The sequence below is a fragment of the Urocampus carinirostris genome, chromosome 3 (genome assembly GCF_059441175.1).
Source record: "Urocampus carinirostris isolate Australia breed hairy pipefish chromosome 3, RoL_Ucar_1.0, whole genome shotgun sequence".
Lineage (NCBI taxonomy): Eukaryota > Metazoa > Chordata > Actinopteri > Syngnathiformes > Syngnathidae > Urocampus > Urocampus carinirostris.
The window spans coordinates 3,122,400-3,140,940 of record NC_142351.1 but is presented as its reverse complement, the minus strand read 5'-3'; the positions used below and the strand labels follow the sequence as shown (position 1 = coordinate 3,140,940).

The following is an 18,541-nucleotide window of genomic DNA, read 5'->3' as shown; positions in this document are numbered from 1 at the left end:
ACAAAAACAAAGAAAATTAAAAAAGGGAAAAAGTAGCAAAAAACACACCCAAAATTTTGAGGACCATGGCCAACCCAAACAAGTGAGGCACCTCGGCACCTAATTTGGTCATGCTTTCGTCCCTCTGGATGAAACGGGACACGAGGAAGCGGCCATGTCACTCGGCTCAGAGTGAAACAACACACTTCTGTTCAACAGCAGGGCCCGACAGCTTTCGCTGGTTTACCCCCGCTGCATCATATGCCCTGCCCATCCCTTGGAACACATCCTAATATCCTTTCACAACACCTCTCCACTCCTTCCTATCACCCACAAAAGCTCTAGATTCCAATAGATTTCGACCTCTTTCCTGCAGTGCACTCATAACACCATCCATCCACGTCAATCGCAGCTTTCTTCTTGGTCTCCTTCCATTTACTAGTGCTATATATATATATATATATATATAAAATACCGTATTTTCCGCACTATAAGGCGCACCTAAGAGTCTTAATTTTTTTCAAAAGCTGACCATGCGCCTTATAATACAGTGTTCCTTATTTATGGATCAATATTAAGTTGCAAAGTCTTGCTACTAAAGCAAGAACCCGCTGACTCGATTTTCCCCCCGAACGTAAAGTAGTCCGCGGTGTATCCTGGGATTTATATACCGGCGTTTCATCGGCTAACCAATGTGTCAATCATTATTTGAATCGATCACTATTGGCTAAAGTTTTTCGGAGGCTCGGATAGACTAAAGGAGCAAAACAAACCCTGCAATTGCCCGAAAAAGATGTGTCAATCAAAAGTTGAATCGATCCCTATTGGCTAAAGTTATTCGGAGGCTCGGATAGGCTAAAGGGACAAAACAAAGCCTGCAATTGGCCGAAAAGATTAATGTGAATAGCAAGTCTGGTAGAGCTCACGGCATCGAGAAAGCATGTGTTGTATCTGTAAATATAAACCGAGTGACTGTCCATCCTTGTGTTGCTCATGATTGAGGGTCATTACACTGGTGTGGGGTAAGGTTTAGTTTAGCCTCTGATTTTATGACCGGACGCCGGATATTGTTAGCAGTCTCCAGCGTGCTGCTAACGATGTTGAGAACCAGCGGGGGTGCCGACCACATGGTGCGTGTATTTTGTGTCGCTCATTGCAGCAATTGGAATAAAAGCCTCATCATCCAGTCCAGCCTGAATGTGGATCCTTGGTAGGACGGCGACACCGCAGTTATATATATACTTAGAACAGTTCATATTTCAGTTTAATGCTGTCTTACAATGTGGTCATGGTGCTTTCCAGTCTCAACTTCATTTTGGTCCAGGAAAATCCAAGTGCTTTTTCTTTTTTGTTTTGACTTAACACATCGTTAAGTTTCTGTTCTGGCAAAAGTCATCACTCATAACGTGATTTCTAACTCTTTTATAGCCAAAATAACAACACATTACCATATGGCTTTCAATTATATTTGTTTGGTTCGGAATCTAATTTGGCGGTTACCAATTCGGTCAGCAGGTGGTGCTCTCGGTTTCTAACACAAATTCATTTGAAATAGCCTGTGTCTAGCGTTTATCTTGAAGGGTCCAACTTTAAATGATAAGTATTTTCAGCTTTAATTGATCGATTTTGTAGTTCGTAAATATGGATAATGATTGAACAGTCCAGAAGAAAAATAACATCGACCGACAAATAACGCACTCAGTTTGATTTTATTTAACGACGTTTTATTCACATGGCAAAAAAATTGTATCGAACGAAATAAAGCACATTGTTGACACAAGCACTCAGTGTTACTAAGGGGGAAGGTGGAAGAAATGATGCAACAGGTTAACAGTACTGATTAATGAACCCGGTTTGAAGATAAGAGACTCATTTCAATGATCAGGGATTGTTTTCATAGCGCGCCAACATGGGACATTTGACCTAAACACCAAAGAGGTTGTTGCACTAACCCTTTTTGTGAACTTTTGAGAACAAAAAGTCCCTCAAGGGAGGAGTGCGTGAGAAGCAGCACATGGCCAACCAGGAAGATGGAAAAAAAAGGTTCCTATCTCTTTTGGCGGTGGACTTCACGGGGATTGTTCTCATCCCGACGACAGGGACGGAGAGAACCACAGGCTCTCCTAGCTTTGTGGCTCTGGTGAGAACAAGCCCCGACCCTAGGGACCTTGGTCGGCCATCTTATTGTTATAATAATTATGATTGTTGACAACAGGCAAAATTTTATGCCGACACACGATAAAATAGATCATCTATCAAGAAACATGACACATAGGCAAATCATTAATCTTTTGAATCCATCTGAAGACTTTGGAGTTTCAAATCTTTATTATACAGCTGGAGAGTCTGCTCACTTCCTGTGAACAAAGGTGGGTTTTTTGATGTGTTGGCAAAGTCAGTGGTTAGAAAAAGGTGAGGGCAAATGGTTTTGTGGCAGTTATGTGTGATACTTGGTCAAGTTTTTAAGCCCCCACTTTCAGTAAACGTTTGACCACAAACCGAGCAGGCAAAAGTCTTCTCGCCAGTGTTGGTTCTTGTGTGTAATTTCTCGTGCCGATATAGATACATTTTTACCCACTAAGTCAATAGGTCAAAGGTTTTTCACCAGGGTGGATTCTGATGTGTTTCTTTAAGCTTCCACTGTGGCTGAATCTTTTACCGCAAACTGAGCAGGAAAAGGGCTTCTCCCCAGTGTGGGTTCTGGTGTGTATTTTTAAGTTCCAATTTTCAGTGAATCTTTTACCGCAAACTGAGCAGGTAAAAAGCTTCTCACCAGTGTGGGTTCTCATGTGTTTTTTTACGTCCCCACTATGGGTGAATATTTTATCACAAACTGAGCAGGAAAAAGGTTTCTCACCTGTGTGGGTTCTTTGGTGTGATTTTAGGTCACAATTATATGAGAATCGTTTTCCACAAATTGAACAAGAAAAAGGCTTCTCGCCAGTGTGGGTTCTAGTGTGTCTCTTTAAGTCTCCTCTTTGAGTGAATCTTTGACCGCAAACTGAACAAGAAAAAGGCTTCTCCCCAGTGTGGGTTCTACTGTGTCTCTTTAAGTCTCCTCTTTGAGTGAATCTTTTATCGCAAACTGAGCAGGAAAAAGGCTTCTCGCCAGTGTGGGTTAGTTGGTGTAATTTCAATAGTTCATTTCGGGTGAATTTTCGATCACAAATTGAACAAGAAAAAGGCTTCTCGCCAGTGTGGGTTTGTTGGTGTGATTTTAAGTGTCCATTTAGGGTGAATCTTTTACCACAAACTGAACAAGAAAAAGGCTTCTCGCCAGTGTGGGTTAGTTGATGTAATTTCAAGTTTCCTTTGAGGGAGAATCTTTTACCACAAACTGAGCAGGCAAAAGGCTTCTCCCCAGTGTGGGTTCTGGTGTGTATTTTTAAGTTCCAATTTTCAGTGAATCTTTTACCGCAAACTGAGCAGGTAAAAAGCTTCTCGCCAGTGTGGGTTCTAATGTGTCTCTTTAAGTCTCCTCTTTGAGTGAATCTTTTATCGCAAACTGAGCAGGAAAAATGCTTCTTGCCAGCGTGGAATTTCATATGCAACTTCATACAAGACTTGTGTCGAAACGTTTTCCTACACTGAGAACATTTGTTACCACCTTCTGACTGCGAGTTGTCGTCATTTGTTTCCACGTGTTGAGGGGAGCTGATGCTTAGAGGCTCCCGACAACTGTTATCTTCAGGTTGACCTTGATCTTTGACGGTTGAACGGACCCCGGTCACTCGCAGGACTGGACAATCGTCCTCTTCTTTAACGCGAACAGGCTCCCCATCTTCTGTCTCTTGCTTAACGTGATAAGCCTTCAGATCTTCCTCCTCCTCAATTTTAACGACAGGCAACTCTGGTTCCTGCCGCGCAGTAGGAAGATATTTTTGGCTGACGTCTGCAAGACACAAGTCACATTTATTTGTATTGCCCTCAACTCGTTCATGCCGTAATCTACGTTTGCAAAAGCATTGTCCCCGAGTGCCAAAATGTAAAAAAATCCTAAAGGTTTAAGCGCTGCTAAACACTAAGTATTAGGCCTCTGGGAATGAAATCAGTATGATAAATCATCACCACTAGATCCTAAGAGTGTCTTTGTTAAGATCGTCTTGGAAATTGTTCCAGAGCTTGACTGACTCCACACACAGACACACACATACCTTTCCTGACTGTTCTCACCTTTGGGATGATCAGGGACGACAACGACCTGGCCTACAGAGAGGAAGTGGAGCAGATGGTGGGCTGGTGCAAGGACAACAGCCTGGTCCTGAATGTTGACAAGACTAAAGAGATCATTGTCGACTTTAGGAAAAACCAGCCCAACCATGCCCCACTTTGCATCAACAACAAGGCTGTGGAGGTTGTCAGCAGTATCAAGTTCCTAGGGGTGCACATCACAAACAAACTCACCTGGTCCGTGAACACTGCATCTCTGGTTAAGAGGGCACAGCAGCGCCTGTACTTCCTGCGGAGGATGAGGAGAGCCCACCTGCCCCCACCATCCCTCATCACATTCTACAGGGGCACCATAGAGAGTATCCTGACCAGCTGTATCTCTGTGTGGTGTGGAGGCTGCAGCGCTACCGACTGGGGTAGTGTGAGGAGGGTAACGAGGACAGCGGAGAAAATAATCGGGACTACACTTCCCTCCATTCAGGACATTGGCCAGAAGCGCTGCTTATCCCATGCTAAGAACATTACCGGGGACCCCTCTCACCCCCATCATGGACTATTCACTCTGCTAGCCTCTGGGAAGAGGTACTGCAGTGTGCGGTGCAGGACCACCAGGCTCCGCAATAGTCTAGTCCCCCTGGCCATTAGACTGTTAAATGGTCAATCTAACATATAGTTAACTTAAATCTAAACGGCTGCTAATTTGACTTTTGCACTAGTGGCAGTTTTTTTATAGCTGGCCACTCCTTGCACATTTGATCTCTGCACTATTGTTACTTACAGTGTTATTACTTACAGTGTTATTGTTTACAATATAATGGTACTGTGTACCTGACTTGTTAACCTGACTGCCCATCTTGCACATCTGGTTAGCGTCTCTTCTTGCACTATCGGCACTATGGTAAATAACACAATACAGCTTTATTTATATCTGTACACTGAAGGACACTGAGGGAAACTGTGGGAGTCAGATCCATCGACATTTCGTTCTGTATACACGTGTACTAGAATGACAATAAAGTAGATCTGAATCTGAATCTGAATCTGAATGAATTTACGACAGCCCCTTAAGTTATAATTTCCCTCTTTCCGAGGGAATCATTTCTGGCACTATGTTTTTTTTTACCTTAAATAGCAGTTGTGCAGTGAAAAATGTGACTAAACCATCTAATTTTAATCATATGGACTGCAGGAAAAAAAATGTGCGTATGATCCCGATATCTTACCCTGTGTATGGTTCTAATTGCACGATTTGGAGGACAAAATGGGGCTGAAGTCAACTTTTGGAATGATTGTCCCAGACTTATGCAAAATATGTTAAGTATGGCAGAACTAGAGAACAATATCATAAATACAATGCATTATAGTTTAAAAGGAATTTGGCTTTATTAATGATTGAAATGCTTTCAGATACTTTAGTTTGTATGTGTCTGATGTGTGTTTTCCAGCTTCATATAGAGCCTATTATGACCCCTAAAATCTTAATTTCTGTTACAGCGTCCATTGCAGCACCATCCATTTTGACTTCTAAATCTCTATTTGCCTTGCGATTAACAAAGAATATGACTTTGGTTTTATTTCAATTTAAAGATCATTTATTTATATCCATCCATACTTTTAGGTTAATTACTTTATGATTATTGCAAGTTACCAAATCAATATAGTTATCATTGGAATAGAAAATGTTAGTGTCGTCTGCAAATATTACAAACTTTAATAGTTTTAAAACGTTAAAAATATCCTTAATATATAAATTAAATAACTTTGAACCCAGGATAGAACCCTGTGGTACTCCACAACAGATGTCCAAGTATTCAGATGACAACTTCATATTTTGCTTCCTCCCCGTTAAATAACTTTGAATCCATTGCAAAGCCACGCCCCTGATGCCATATTTTTTCCAGTTTTTTTAAATAGTATATAATGATTATTATTGAATTGTCAGAAAAAAAACGCAGTGGTTTGAATTTACGCTATCGCACTATGTAACATCGCGATATGGATTCCATTTCGGTTCATCGTGCAGCCCTACTTACCGCTGTCACTCGGTATAAACCCAAAATAAACCGACTTGGGAGACTGCGCCTTTAAGGTGTGAAACAACACAACATCAATATACTGAAGCGCTGTTTTGAAACTAAACGTTGCGCCGCCATGATGACCACCTAATAGAAGGTCCGCTTTAGTTTGCGCGTCGCTACGCGTCGACGTCAATTTCTCGACAATTCAGTCGAGGAAAAAAAAAAAACAGACGGTGATCGCCGATGTAAAAAAGATTTGCGAATATGAAAAATATTCACCCTGAGGCAAATATGTCGTCTTCGAAACGGCCCAAGCGCACGTGACTGATTTAGAAATAAGGTCCATATTTTGAAAGAATGAGCGAGAAAGAAGCCCGGACCTTATTCGAAAGGAAAGTGCGGTGGACGTCGACGGCCAAATATGAGATGTCAAGTGTTGTGGAAAGCAGATAATAACTCAGGATAAGGAAAGTTGAACCTGAAATGAACTTAAAGCGGTCTTGGAGCTGACAATAGCCTATTGTGTGTAGACATCTGGCGGAAGTCATGAGCCGGGGGCGGGCAGCCATCACGAGTGGTTTCGAGCAATGCAATAAGGAGCATTCCCTTTTTGCCACATCTCCTCCCTGAGTATTTTTTGGGGCGACGCCCAACGATGTTCCCTCCAAAATAAGGACGTTGCAGAAAGTAAAACAACCAACCTGCTCTGTTCAACACAATTTGGAGTATCTTGTAAACAGTCCCTGGACACTCTGGTTCCTGCCACGCAGTAGGGAGATATTCTTTACCAATGTCACACAAGTCAAATCACATTTATTTGTGACGCTTTTAATCACACAAACTCACAAAAGGGACGCGTGGAACACCTTTGCAACATCAACCTGATCTGAAAGCTACATGGAGGCAAGAAAAACTCAAAAAATGGTCAGGATGCAGAAAATGAAGAAACCTTGGGAAGGGACTGTTGCCAGTGGTGGTGTGTGAGATTTAGAAATAGCTTCAAAATTCTAGTTAACTTGTTTGAAGGAGGGAATTTCAGGTGGGGACTGCTATATTAGCTCTTATCATAACATTAGTGTGTGTGTTTGCTATTGAGAGAGAGCGTAAAAAGCACACTAAAGCGGATACCATAACACTTGTTCGTCAATCCAGCTCTGAAACGGGAGTGCCTAGACTTTTTGATTCCAAAGCTCAGTTGAAATTGCAGTGCACTTTTTGTTTTAAGTCATGTTGGTATTTATCATTTTTTATCGTATAAAAATCAGGGAACTATTGAGGTTTTATCCAACTTCATACGAGTTGATGCTAAACTTCATTTTATTCACTTTTGCTTTTTAGTTTGAGTGAAAAATTTCAGGGAGCCATATAAGTTTTCATGTTACTTTATATGAGTCACTCGAGAGCCTCATTTCATTTGCTGCACTTTTAGTATTTGCTCAAGGTGAAAAATGAGTCATTTGCCGTGAAACGCTGAAAAAAACTGTATTTAAAACCACTATTCTTTCTATCTTTGAATAGTAGATTTTTTTTCGCTAGCCTGCAAAAGTTTGGGAAGCATTGTCACTGTAGCAGAATCGAAAATGTCGGACCTGCCCCGAGCTGCTTGGAAACAGCGTCCGGACGTCGACGTTCTCGCTCTGTCTCCTCTTTGGCTCCCCGAAGCTTCTCTTGGAGAGGTCCTTCTTCCCCACTGGAGCACATTTTCTCCAAGTTTGAACGAAAAAACGCTCCAACTCGGGAGTAAACAAGACAGACCTTCGGAAAGGACCGCAAAGTGATACTTCTGTCGAGTTTACGTCGTTTGAAGTCGACTACAGGACTTTCTCGACATTCTCTTGTTCGGCAGCCATGACACCTTCACATTCGAAACCCCACCGCAATGGATTGTGGGACACAGATATAGACGACTGCAGCTCACTCACTCACGTGCCTACGTGGTGGCCATTTTGGTCAGGGCAACTTCGCGCAATGGATGTACATTGAAAAGAAATCACAACATGCTCAATTTAAAACTGATTTTCATGAGGATAACATTTTGTTATCAACGTTACGGAAAATTAGCTTGAAAAAAAAACTAATAAATTAGTCCTTAAAATAAACTACGTTATTAAAACAACAATTTATAAACCATTATAGAAGTTTAACATTGTAAAATGAAATGAAATAACATTGTCTCTAAAACGCTGAGAAAAACCTATTTCAAATTCAAAATCAGTGTTATGAGGATATTTTGAGACTCGAAAAAAGATTACGTCACTGAAGTGACCGTATAGATTGTGATCACTTGCCAGGTGAAGTGTTAAAACACAGCTCCGGAAACCATAGAAAGGACCGTTTTACACGATTTTTTCTTGTACTTTTACTTCGTAAATCAAGAGAAGTGAATCTGGCATTGTGACACAACTTTATTTTTATTTTTTAAACAATGTCAACTACGAAGGACTGGAGCTTTCAACACAATTGAATAATGACAAAAATCGAGGCAAAACCACTTTTACCTTTGAAAGTCCAATCCAGGTTTTTGGGGCTTTATGTTACAGTGTTGAGTGTATTCATGGCAAGTTCATTTAACGGCACTCTCATTTAGATTTTTTTCGGCTGCGTCCACATGTAATGGAACTTTCTGATACTTTGACCCGACTAGCTTAGGCTCGCACAAGCGCGTCCTACCATGTCCTCTCTATACCTGTGGTATACTCTTCTTCTTCAAGTTTAACGGCAGTTAGCATCCATTATTTGGTGCATTACCGCCCCTCGTCAGTTTTCGTGATTTTTAATTCACTCAATTTTTTTTTTCAAAATAAGTTTTTTTTTAAAAACCCGGGGGTGCTAAATCAGGGGTGTCCACATTTTTAGAAAGCGGGGGCAGATTTGTTAAGCTGAAAATGTGTGAGGTCCGACTTTTAAGCCTGGTATTATTTGAACAGTCTTTTAAAAATTCTGCCTCCGTCAGAGGCATGCGGTGCATGGCGATCAGCGTCACCGCCTCGTATCTCGTCTTTGTGGCGTTTTCATTTCACACCCTGGCTCTCATGAAAAAGCGCCGCCGTGCTGTTAAAACAGCTTTTTGTCGCTTAACCTTTTCCCAGCATGCGTCTTTAGTTAGCTTTTTGTAGTCAGGATATTTGGTAAGGCATTGCCTCTTGGTTTTCTATTATTTAAAACGAGCCACAGTCATTTGGCAAAATAGGCAGACGCAAATGTTTCAGACTTTGGTGAAAAAATCTTTCAATTGCTTAGGAAGGGGCGGCCCTCACAGTCAACTTTCCTTTTTGAATTTACAGTCACCATGTCGGAAATGGGGTGGGCTAAAATTTTCATTGATTGCCAAGGGCAAGGCGGCCCTTAAGATTGATGCCCACCGCTACTGTCGTCATCTGGCGAAATGGTGCTTTTTGTTTTGTTTTGTACAAATGTATTTTATACTGCCGTCAACATTACTGGCGGGCCACATACTAATAATTTTAGGACAGAAGCCGCAGGTCAGTCAAAAAAACTTTGGACATGCCTGCGCTAAATGATACACAATGTTATTTTATCAAGGAAAGATTTGTCTTTTCAAGCTCACAGAACTTGCCATGTTATTTTCATTGCACTATTACATACAATGCAATATTATTTTAATTGCCCTGTTATTATAATTTAGTGACAATCAAACTCGCTTGTTAAAGAAAAGTACGCACATTGAAACAAGGCAAAATTGCGCCCTTTGATCGCTATGAAGTAATCCCACCGACAGAAGCGTGAACCTCTTTCATAGATTTCTGATAGGAGGATAGAATAAAACACGTGCACAAAAGCGCATTCTGATTGGTTTGGACAGGAATCACATTTAAATGCAGTGTAAAATGTTGGTCGCCAGATGGAGCCGAATATAGGACCATTCTGGAAGAAAACCTGATGAAGTCCGCAAAAGACCTGAGGCTGGGACGGAGATTTGTCTTCCGACAAGTCAATGATCCAAAACATAAAGCAAAACCTACAATGGAATGGTTCACCAAAAACATATCAAGGTGTTAGAATGGCCAAGTCAAAGTCCAGACCTCAATCAAATTGAGAATCTGTGGAAAGAACTCAAAACTGCTGTTCACAAACACTTTCCATCCAACCTCACTGAGCTTGAGCTGTTTTGCAAGGAGGAATGGGTCAAAATATCAGTTTCTCGACATGCATACCACAAGTGACTTGCAGCTGTCATCGCAGCAAAAGGTGGCGCTACAAAGTATTAACTCAATGAGGCTGAATCGCCCGCTCTTTTGTTTTTTATTTGTTAAAAATTTTAAAATAACAAATAAAGTGTGTTCCACCTTCATGATTGTGTCCCACTTATTGCTGATGCTTCACTAGAAATTACAGTTTTATTTCTATATGTTTGAAGTCTGAAATGTGGCAAAAGGTTACAAAGTTCAGGGGAGCCAAATAGTTTCCCAAGCCAGTGGAAAAAAAATATTAAAAAAATATACATATACATATATAAATATATAGATAGATATATAAATAGATATATAAACTTAAAAACTAAATAGTGCATTTTACATTTTCCTACGGGTATGTTTAGGTGTTTCCAAAAGTGGCTATTTGTAGAAAACCAGTTTACAGTTCTCTGAAAATCTCTGAAAATGTGTATTTTATTTCGGTCATTTTTTTTCGGACATTGCGAGAGTTGTAAATGCTTAAATTATCGTTCCGCGTTTATCCCAATTCTGCATACATGCTCATAAAAATTGTGCGTAAAATATATCACTGGTGGCGTTACGAACACTGATTTCAGGGTTTAATTTGAATACAATAGAGACATCTTCATATTGAAGGATTTTTTATTTTATTGAATTGACCATAAGGGATTTAATATAATACAAATTAAATTTTGCTGAATGCAGTGGGGATTTTTCACAGGGATTCAGGGCTCGGGATCAGTGTGGCCTGGACAAGAATTATGTTTACATAAAAACTAGAACGAGGACAAGGGGTGACACGGGAAAAGGAGACGAGGTTTCTGATAAGCTTTCTTGTTGTGAGTCCTCCAGACGTGGAGGCGTCTCCCGGCGAGGAGGAGGTGATGTTGGCACCTGGCCCGCCCCAAGGGAGGAGTCAGAACGCCCACGGGAGGAGTCAGCAGGCCCATGGGAGGGGCCGATGCCCCGACGTGTCAAAAGGACGGAACACAAAGGACGAAGAGACAAGACAGACAGACAGGAGCAGAGATGATAAGATGGAGGGCTCGTCAAGACTAATTTGACAATAATTTGGCTAGATTCGATGGAATTCACTTAAGGAATAATTTAAGAAAATGAATCTGCCCCCGTGTGACAAAGCCTGTCTCTTGTCAATATTTTTCCTCTAATATCAACAAAAATGCACGCATTGTTAGGAGAATAAAGTTTGTGTTTGGTTAATGGAGTGAAATAACTAATTCGATTTTTTTTTATCCATGGGTATTATGGTGTGTTTTGGAGTAAACCTTTTTACACGCTCGGATTCACTTGACTCACGCGGATGTTCCCCACTATCGTGGAACTTCATGGCTGCAAGACCATGTCCTTGGTGAGCTACGTCAGATTTAGAGTTTCAGGGATGAGTAGATTAGGAAATCTTGATATTTTGAATGCCAAGAGTTGAAGCTTTGGACTCATTTGAACATTATTAGTTTTGATTGTTAAAGGGGGAACAAATTGGGCTACTGACGGGTCACGTCAAATCAAATCAAATTTATTTATATTGCCCTTAATCACAAAAATGTCTCAAGGACTGCACAAGATTACAAGGACACAATTACCTGATCTTAAACCAACATGCCGGCAAAGAACAACTCAAAAACCTCGGAGTGAGGAAAAAGAGAAACCTTGACAAGGGACCTCACAAGTGATATCCCCCTTTCAGGATGAATTACACGTGCTGTATATACTAACAGTTCATATTTCTGTTTAATGTTGTCTTACAATGTGGTCATGGTGATTTTCAGTCTCAACTTCATTTTGGTCCAGGAAAATCCAAGTCCCTTTTCTGTTTTGTCGTGACTTAATATATAGTTAAGTTTCGGTTCTGGCAAAATGATGGAAATGTATTTATCCTACAGTTGACATTTAATATGTTATATGTGTTCTCAGCCATTTTGAAGAGTTCTCAGCCTGTAAACTACTCTCCAAGGCCATGAGTTTTGTTTTGATGTACAGACTGTGTTTTGTTCTCACATACCAACGGATGTACCCTGACCTGGAATGACCTCTTCATGCCATAACTCAGGAAGGAAAGGGAGTCTTACCCAGGACAAAGGAAACCTTCCATCATCGGCCGGAAAGCAGGCTTTCAAAAGAAGACTGATTTACTCTACGTAGCAAAGGCAAAAACTGAATATTAGAAGGGAGGTTTTTCGAGGAGAGCCAGAGCCGAGCCGAGCCAGACCGCAGCAAGCAGGGCAGAGCGAGCGAAAAGATGTCTAACAGCAGAATCTCGGCGGCTCTCAATATGATGATTAATAAAGTAACTAATTATAAAGAACCGATTCTCTTTGTCCTATATTGCAGAGCGTTTTATTATAAATGTTGGAAACTTGAACCTAACACAAAAGTCATCACACATAACAGAATTTCTGACTTTTTTTATGGCCAAAATAAAAAAATTCCAAATGGCTTTCAATTATATTTATTTGGTCCAGAATCTAATTTGGGGCAGCACGGCGGCGCAGTGGTTAGCTCTTGTGCGGCACAGTTCATGTCATGGGAACCTGTCATGGGTTCAAATCCAGCTCCAGACTTTCTGTACGGAGTTTGTATGTTCTCCCCGTGCTTGCGTGGGTTTCCTCCGGGCACTCCGGTTTCCTCCCACATTCCAAAAACATGCATTTCAGGTGAATTGGCCGGTCCAAATTGTCCCTAGGTGTGAATGAGCGAATGAGTTGTCTGTCCCCGTGTGCCCTGCGACTGGCTGGCAACCAGTTCAGGGTGTCCCCTGCCCACTGCCCGAAGATGGCTGGGATGGGCTCCAGCCCCCCCGCGACCCTAATGAGGATAAGCGGTATGGCTAATGAGATGAGAATCTAACTTGGTGGTTAGGAATTCAGTCAGCAGGTGGTGGTTTCGGTTTCCAACACGAATTAATTTGAAACAGTCTGTGTCTAGCATATATCATAAAGGATGCAACTCTAAACACAATGCATTTTCAGCTTTAAATGATCGATTTTGTAGTTTGTTGATATGGATAGTGATTGATCAGTCCAGAAGAAAAATAACATCGACCCACAAATAATGCATGCAGTTTGATTTTAACAAACTATGTGTTATTCACAGGACAAAGAAAATTGAATCAAACGAAAGAATTAAGCACATTCACCAGCTCGATAGCCTAGATGGTAGGGCCCCCGCTCCGAGAATGGCATTAAGGGTTGGAATTGGGGGGTTTGGTCACCTAATGACAACACAGCACTTGGGTCTAAAATGGCGGCGCCCCCGTTTGGCTGTGTGGCTTCATCGGCTCGTTACAGTTTAACTGTACGGGTCAGGTGTATCGACATTTCGTTCTGTGTGCAGGGTTACAAAGAATGACAATGAAAGTAATTTCTATTCTACATTGTTGACACAAGTCAGTGTTAGAAAGGTGGAAGAAACGATGCAACAGGTTAACAGTACCGATGAATGAACCCAGTTTGAAGATAGACTCATTTCAATGATCAGGGATTGTTTTCATAGCGTACCAACATGGATTATTTGCCCAAAACATCAAAGAGGTTGTTGCACTAACCCTTTTAGTGTACTTTTGAGAACAAAAAGTCCCTCAGGGGAGGTGTGTGTGAGAAGCAGAAAATGGCCAACCAGGAAGATGAAGAAATAAAGGTTCCTATCTCTTTTGGCGGTGGACTTAATGGGGATTGTTCTCATCCGGACGACGGGGACGGAGAAAACCACAGAATCTCCAAGCTTTGGGGCTCTGGTGAGAACAGGCCCCAACCCTGGGGACCAAGGTCTTATTGTTATAATACCGTACTTTCCGCACTAGAAGGCGCACATAAAAGCTGATTTTTTTTTAAAAAAGCTGACTATGCGCCTTATAATCCTGTGCGCCTTATACAGGTATATGGATCAATATTGAATTGCAAGGTCTCGCAACTAAGACGAAGCAGCCACCAACTCCGTTTTATGCGTAGAAGAAGAAGTGCGCTGTGCATCCTGGGAAATATTAAACAACGATTCTCTTTAATTTGTAATAAAAATAATAATAAATAATGAAACAGCTGTTTATTCATTTTGGGAGTGAATGGAGTTGTGGAAAGCTTGTTTGTTATCTATTAAAGTCTGACTGACCTATCTGACTGTTTTGTTGACATTCCCTTTAGCATGGCACCATCTAATGGTTGCATAACGTAACTACATCCTCTCCTGTAGCCAAGTCAAGTCACATTTATTTAAATAGCCCTTAATCACAAAAATGTCTCCAAGGACTGCACAGGATTACAATTACAAAATTGCACGATTACCTGATCTTAAACCAGCATGCACTTATAGCGCCTTATAATGCGGTGTGCCTTATGTATGGAAAAAGTTGTAAAATATATCATTCATTGAAGGTGCGCCTTATAACACGGTGCGCCTTATAGTGTGGAAAATACGGTAATATAGTTGTTGACAACAGGCAAAATTGTATGCGGACACACGAGGAAATAGATCATTTATCAAGAAACATGACACATACGCAAATCATGAATCGTTTGAATCCATATGAAGACTTTGGGGTTTCAAATCTTTATTATACTGCTGGAGTCTGCTCACTTCCTGTGAATGAATGTGGGATTTTTGATGTGTTGGCAAAGTCAGTGGTTGGAAAAAGGTGAGGGGAAATTGTTTTGTGGCAGTTATGTTCCAATAGACAGCCTGTGTGATACGTTGTCAAGTTTTTAATCTCCCACTTTCAGTAAATGTTTGACCACAAACCGAGCAGGCAGAGGTCTTTGCACCGGTGTGGGTTCTTGTGTGTAATATTTAGTGTCCAATATGGATGATTTTTTTTTTTTTTTACCACAATGTCAACAGGTCAAAGGCTCCTCGCCATTGTGGGTTCTAATGTGTTTCTTTAAGTTCCCACGTTGGATGTATGCTTTTCCACAAATTGAGCAGGCGAAAGGCTTCTCGCCAGTGTGGGTTTTAGTGTGCCTTTTTAAGCTCAATCTTTCTCTGAATCTTCGACCGCAAACTGAGCAGGAAAAAGGCTTCTCGCCAGTGTGGGTTAGTTGGTGTGATTTCAAGTGTTCTTTTCGGGGGAATTTTTGACCACAAACTGAGCAAGAAAAAGGCTTTTCGCCAGTGTGGGTTAGTTGGTGTGATTTCAATGTTCCCTTTTGGGTGAATTTTTTACCGCAAACTAAACAAGAAAAAGGCTTCTCGCCAGTGTGGGTTCTAATGTGATTCTTTAAGCCCCCATTTGTAGTGAATACTTGTCCGCAAACTGAGCAGGAAAAAGGCTTTTCGCCAGTGTGGGTTCTAAAGTGTCGTTTTAAGGTATAACTCGTGGTTAATCTTAGACCACAAACTGAGCAGGAAAAAGGCTTCTCGCCAGTGTGGGTTAGTTGGTGTGATTTCAAGGGTCCATTTCGGGAGAATTTTTGACCACAAACCGAGCAGGCGAAAGGCTTCTCGCCAGTGTGGGATCTAATGTGACTCTTTAAGTTTCCACTTGTAATGAATCTTTTATCGCAAACTGAGCAGGCAAAAGGCTTCTCCCCAGCGTGGAATTTCATATGCAACTTCATATAAGACTTGCTTTGAAACGTTTTCCCACCTGAGAACATGTGTTACCAGCTTCAGCGTTTGCGGAGTGGGACGTGTCGTCGTCATCCGTTTTCACGTGTTGACGGGAGCTGATGCTTCCAGGCTCCCGCCAACCGTTATCTTCAGGTTGACCTCGATATTGGATATTGGTTGAACAGACCCCGGCCACGAGCAAGACTGGAAAATCGTCCTCCTCTTTAACGCGAACAGGCTCCCCATCCTCTGTTTCTTGCTTAACGTGATAAGGCTTCAGATCCTCCTCCTCAATTTTAACGTCAGGCAACTCTGGTTCCTGTCGTGCAGTAGGAAGATATTTTGGGCTGACGTCTGCAAGACACAAGTCACATTTATTTGTATTGCCCTCAACTCGTTCAGTGCCGTAATCTACGTTTTCAAAAGCATTGTCCCAGAGTGCCAAAACGTAAAAAAATTCTAAAGGCTTAAGCGCTGCTGATCAGTAAGTATTAGGCCTCTGGGAATGAAATCAGTATGATAAATCACCAGTAGATGCAAAGAGTGGCTTTGTTCAGATCGTCTTGGAAATTGTTCCAAAGTGAGACTCTGCACACAGACACACACATACTTTTCCTGGTGGTTTTCACATTTGGGATGATTAATTTACGACAGCCCCTTAAGTTATAATTTCCCTCTTTCGGAGGGAATCATTTCTGGCACTATGTTTTTGTTGACCTTAAATAGCAGTTGTGCAGTGAAAAATTTGACTAAATCATCTAATTTTAATCATTTGGACCGCAGGAATAAAATGTCCGTATGATCCCGATATCCTACCCTGTGTATGGTTTTTGGAGGATAACTTTTGTGATGATTGCCCCAGACTTCTGCACAATATGTTAAGTATGGCAGAACTAGAGAACAATATCATAAATACAATGCATTATAGTTTAAAATGAATTTGGCTTTATTAATGATTGAAATGCTTTTAGATGTGTGTTTTCCAGCTTCATTTATTGTCTATTATCACCCCAAAAACTCAATTTCTGTTACAGTGTCCATTGCAGCACCATCCATTTTGACTTCAAAATCTTGATTTGCCTTGCGATTACCAAAGAATATGACTTCTTTTATTTAAATGTAAAGATACTTTATTTATATGTCAAGTCAGAATAATTTACAAGATGAGATCAAACAATGTCTAAATATTCATGTGTTCAAATTTAAATACAAAAAAACATTACCGGCGAAATACAGGGATAAAGAAAATGGGATATGAGTGAGATTGGAAATACTGCATTTAAAACAATAGTTACCTTGTTGTTATTGTTGCTATTATATCATAACTGTTATTATAAATATTATGTTTATTTTTATTGTTGTTATTATCATTTTTAGGTTTAGGTTGATTAATTCATGATCATTGCAAGTTATCAAATCAATATAGTTATCATTTAGGGGTTTTTAAGGGTTATTGATCTATCTTCGTTATTCATTATCCATTATCCGTTATCGGTCAGTTCTTAATACGCTACAAAGCCTAGGAGCCGGGACACTTACTCTCAGCCAAAAGGCCAAGCTAAGGTCCTAGCCCTATAGCCTTGCTGCGATCATTGCGAATGCACCGTTCCCGGAGGTACTGCAATACCGGGCCGATGCGTGGAGTGGACAGAGCAAGCTCATATTCCATCTCCGAAATGCAAAAATCAAAGATAGTGACTTCATAGAAAGTACACAAAAGGCCAAGCTAAGGACTTAAAAGGCCAAGCTAAGGACCTAGCATCAAAGCCTTGCTATGGGCCGGTATTTGTAATAAATAACCACTGTACTGTCATAACCAATCCATATTTATCCTGTTCATGCCGCAACCAAAGGTGTGGTTTGAGTTCTGGCCCTCTGTATAATTGAGTTTGCCCTCCATGATCTAAACAGACACTTTAGTAGACGTCAGATGACCAATTTCCTTTAACCAAGTGTTTTGTTTTTTTATATTTTTATACATAGATGATTTTTGGCTAGTCATTTGTATACATAACGGTAATTCATTTACTTTGATTTGGAAAAAACAAAAAAAATGTTAAAAAGAGATTAAACGCCAGTTCTTCTCAAAGTCTCAAAATGTCCTCCTAACACTGATTTTGAATTTGAAATTGGTCTTTCTCAGCGTTTAATATACAGGGAGTGCAGAATTATTAGGCAAATGAGTATTTTGACCACATCATCCTCTTTATGCATGTTGTCTTACTCCAAGCTGTATAGGCTCGAAAGCCTACTACCAATTAAGCATATCAGGTGATGTGCATCTCTGTAATGAAAAGGGGTGTGGTCTAATGACATCAACACCCTATATCAGGTGTGCATAATTATTAGGCAACTTCCTTTCCTTTGGCAAAATGGGTCAGAAGAGGGACTTGACAGGCTCTGAAAAGTCAAAAATAGTGAGATATCTTGCAGAGGGATGCAGCACTCTTAAAATTGCCAAGCTTCTGAAGCGTGATCATCGAACAATCAAGCGTTACATTCAAAATAGTCAACAGGGTCGCAAGAAGCGTGTAGAAAAACCAAGGCGCAAAATAACTGCCCGTGAATTGAGAAAAGTCAAGCGTACAACTGCCAAGATGCCACTTGCCACCAGTTTGGCCATATTTCAGAGCTGCAACATCA

At 40.8% G+C, this 18,541-nt stretch overlaps 3 protein-coding genes and 1 pseudogene across 3 annotated transcripts in view; 1 reads left to right on the top strand and 3 right to left on the bottom strand.

Annotated features, from left to right (window-relative positions):
* The window catches only part of LOC148368316 (uncharacterized), a 310,091-nt gene that overhangs the window by 117,565 nt on the left and 173,985 nt on the right, over positions 1–18,541 (top strand). The window lies entirely within an intron of this gene.
* Positions 1,492–8,027, bottom strand: LOC148368331 (uncharacterized). Its single transcript, XM_088330365.1, has 2 exons — positions 7,757–8,027; positions 1,492–3,871 (listed from the first exon to the last, which is right to left on the bottom strand). Exons 1-2 carry the CDS (start codon positions 7,866–7,868, stop codon positions 2,562–2,564), a joined length of 1,422 nt encoding a protein of 473 aa, XP_088186491.1. The 5' UTR covers positions 7,869–8,027; the 3' UTR covers positions 1,492–2,561.
* LOC148368330 (uncharacterized) lies at positions 14,038–16,250 on the bottom strand. Its single transcript, XM_088330390.1, has one exon. The coding sequence runs from the start codon at positions 15,943–15,945 to the stop codon at positions 15,184–15,186; it is 762 nt and encodes a 253-aa protein (XP_088186516.1). The 5' UTR covers positions 15,946–16,250; the 3' UTR covers positions 14,038–15,183.
* Positions 17,492–17,628, bottom strand: LOC148368329 (U2 spliceosomal RNA; annotated as a pseudogene).

Excerpts from the sequence above, each read along its gene's own strand:
- LOC148368331 (XM_088330365.1), bottom strand. The coding sequence starts at position 7,868 with ATGTGCTCCAGTGGGGAAGAAGGACCTCTCCAAGAGAAGCTTCGGGGA. Across the intron at positions 3,872-7,756 it reads TTCCAAGCAGCTCGGGGCAG|ACGTCAGCCAAAAATATCTT; the intron begins GTCCGACATTTT and ends TGTGTCTTGCAG.
- LOC148368330 (XM_088330390.1), bottom strand. The coding sequence starts at position 15,945 with ATGTTCTCAGGTGGGAAAACGTTTCAAAGCAAGTCTTATATGAAGTTG.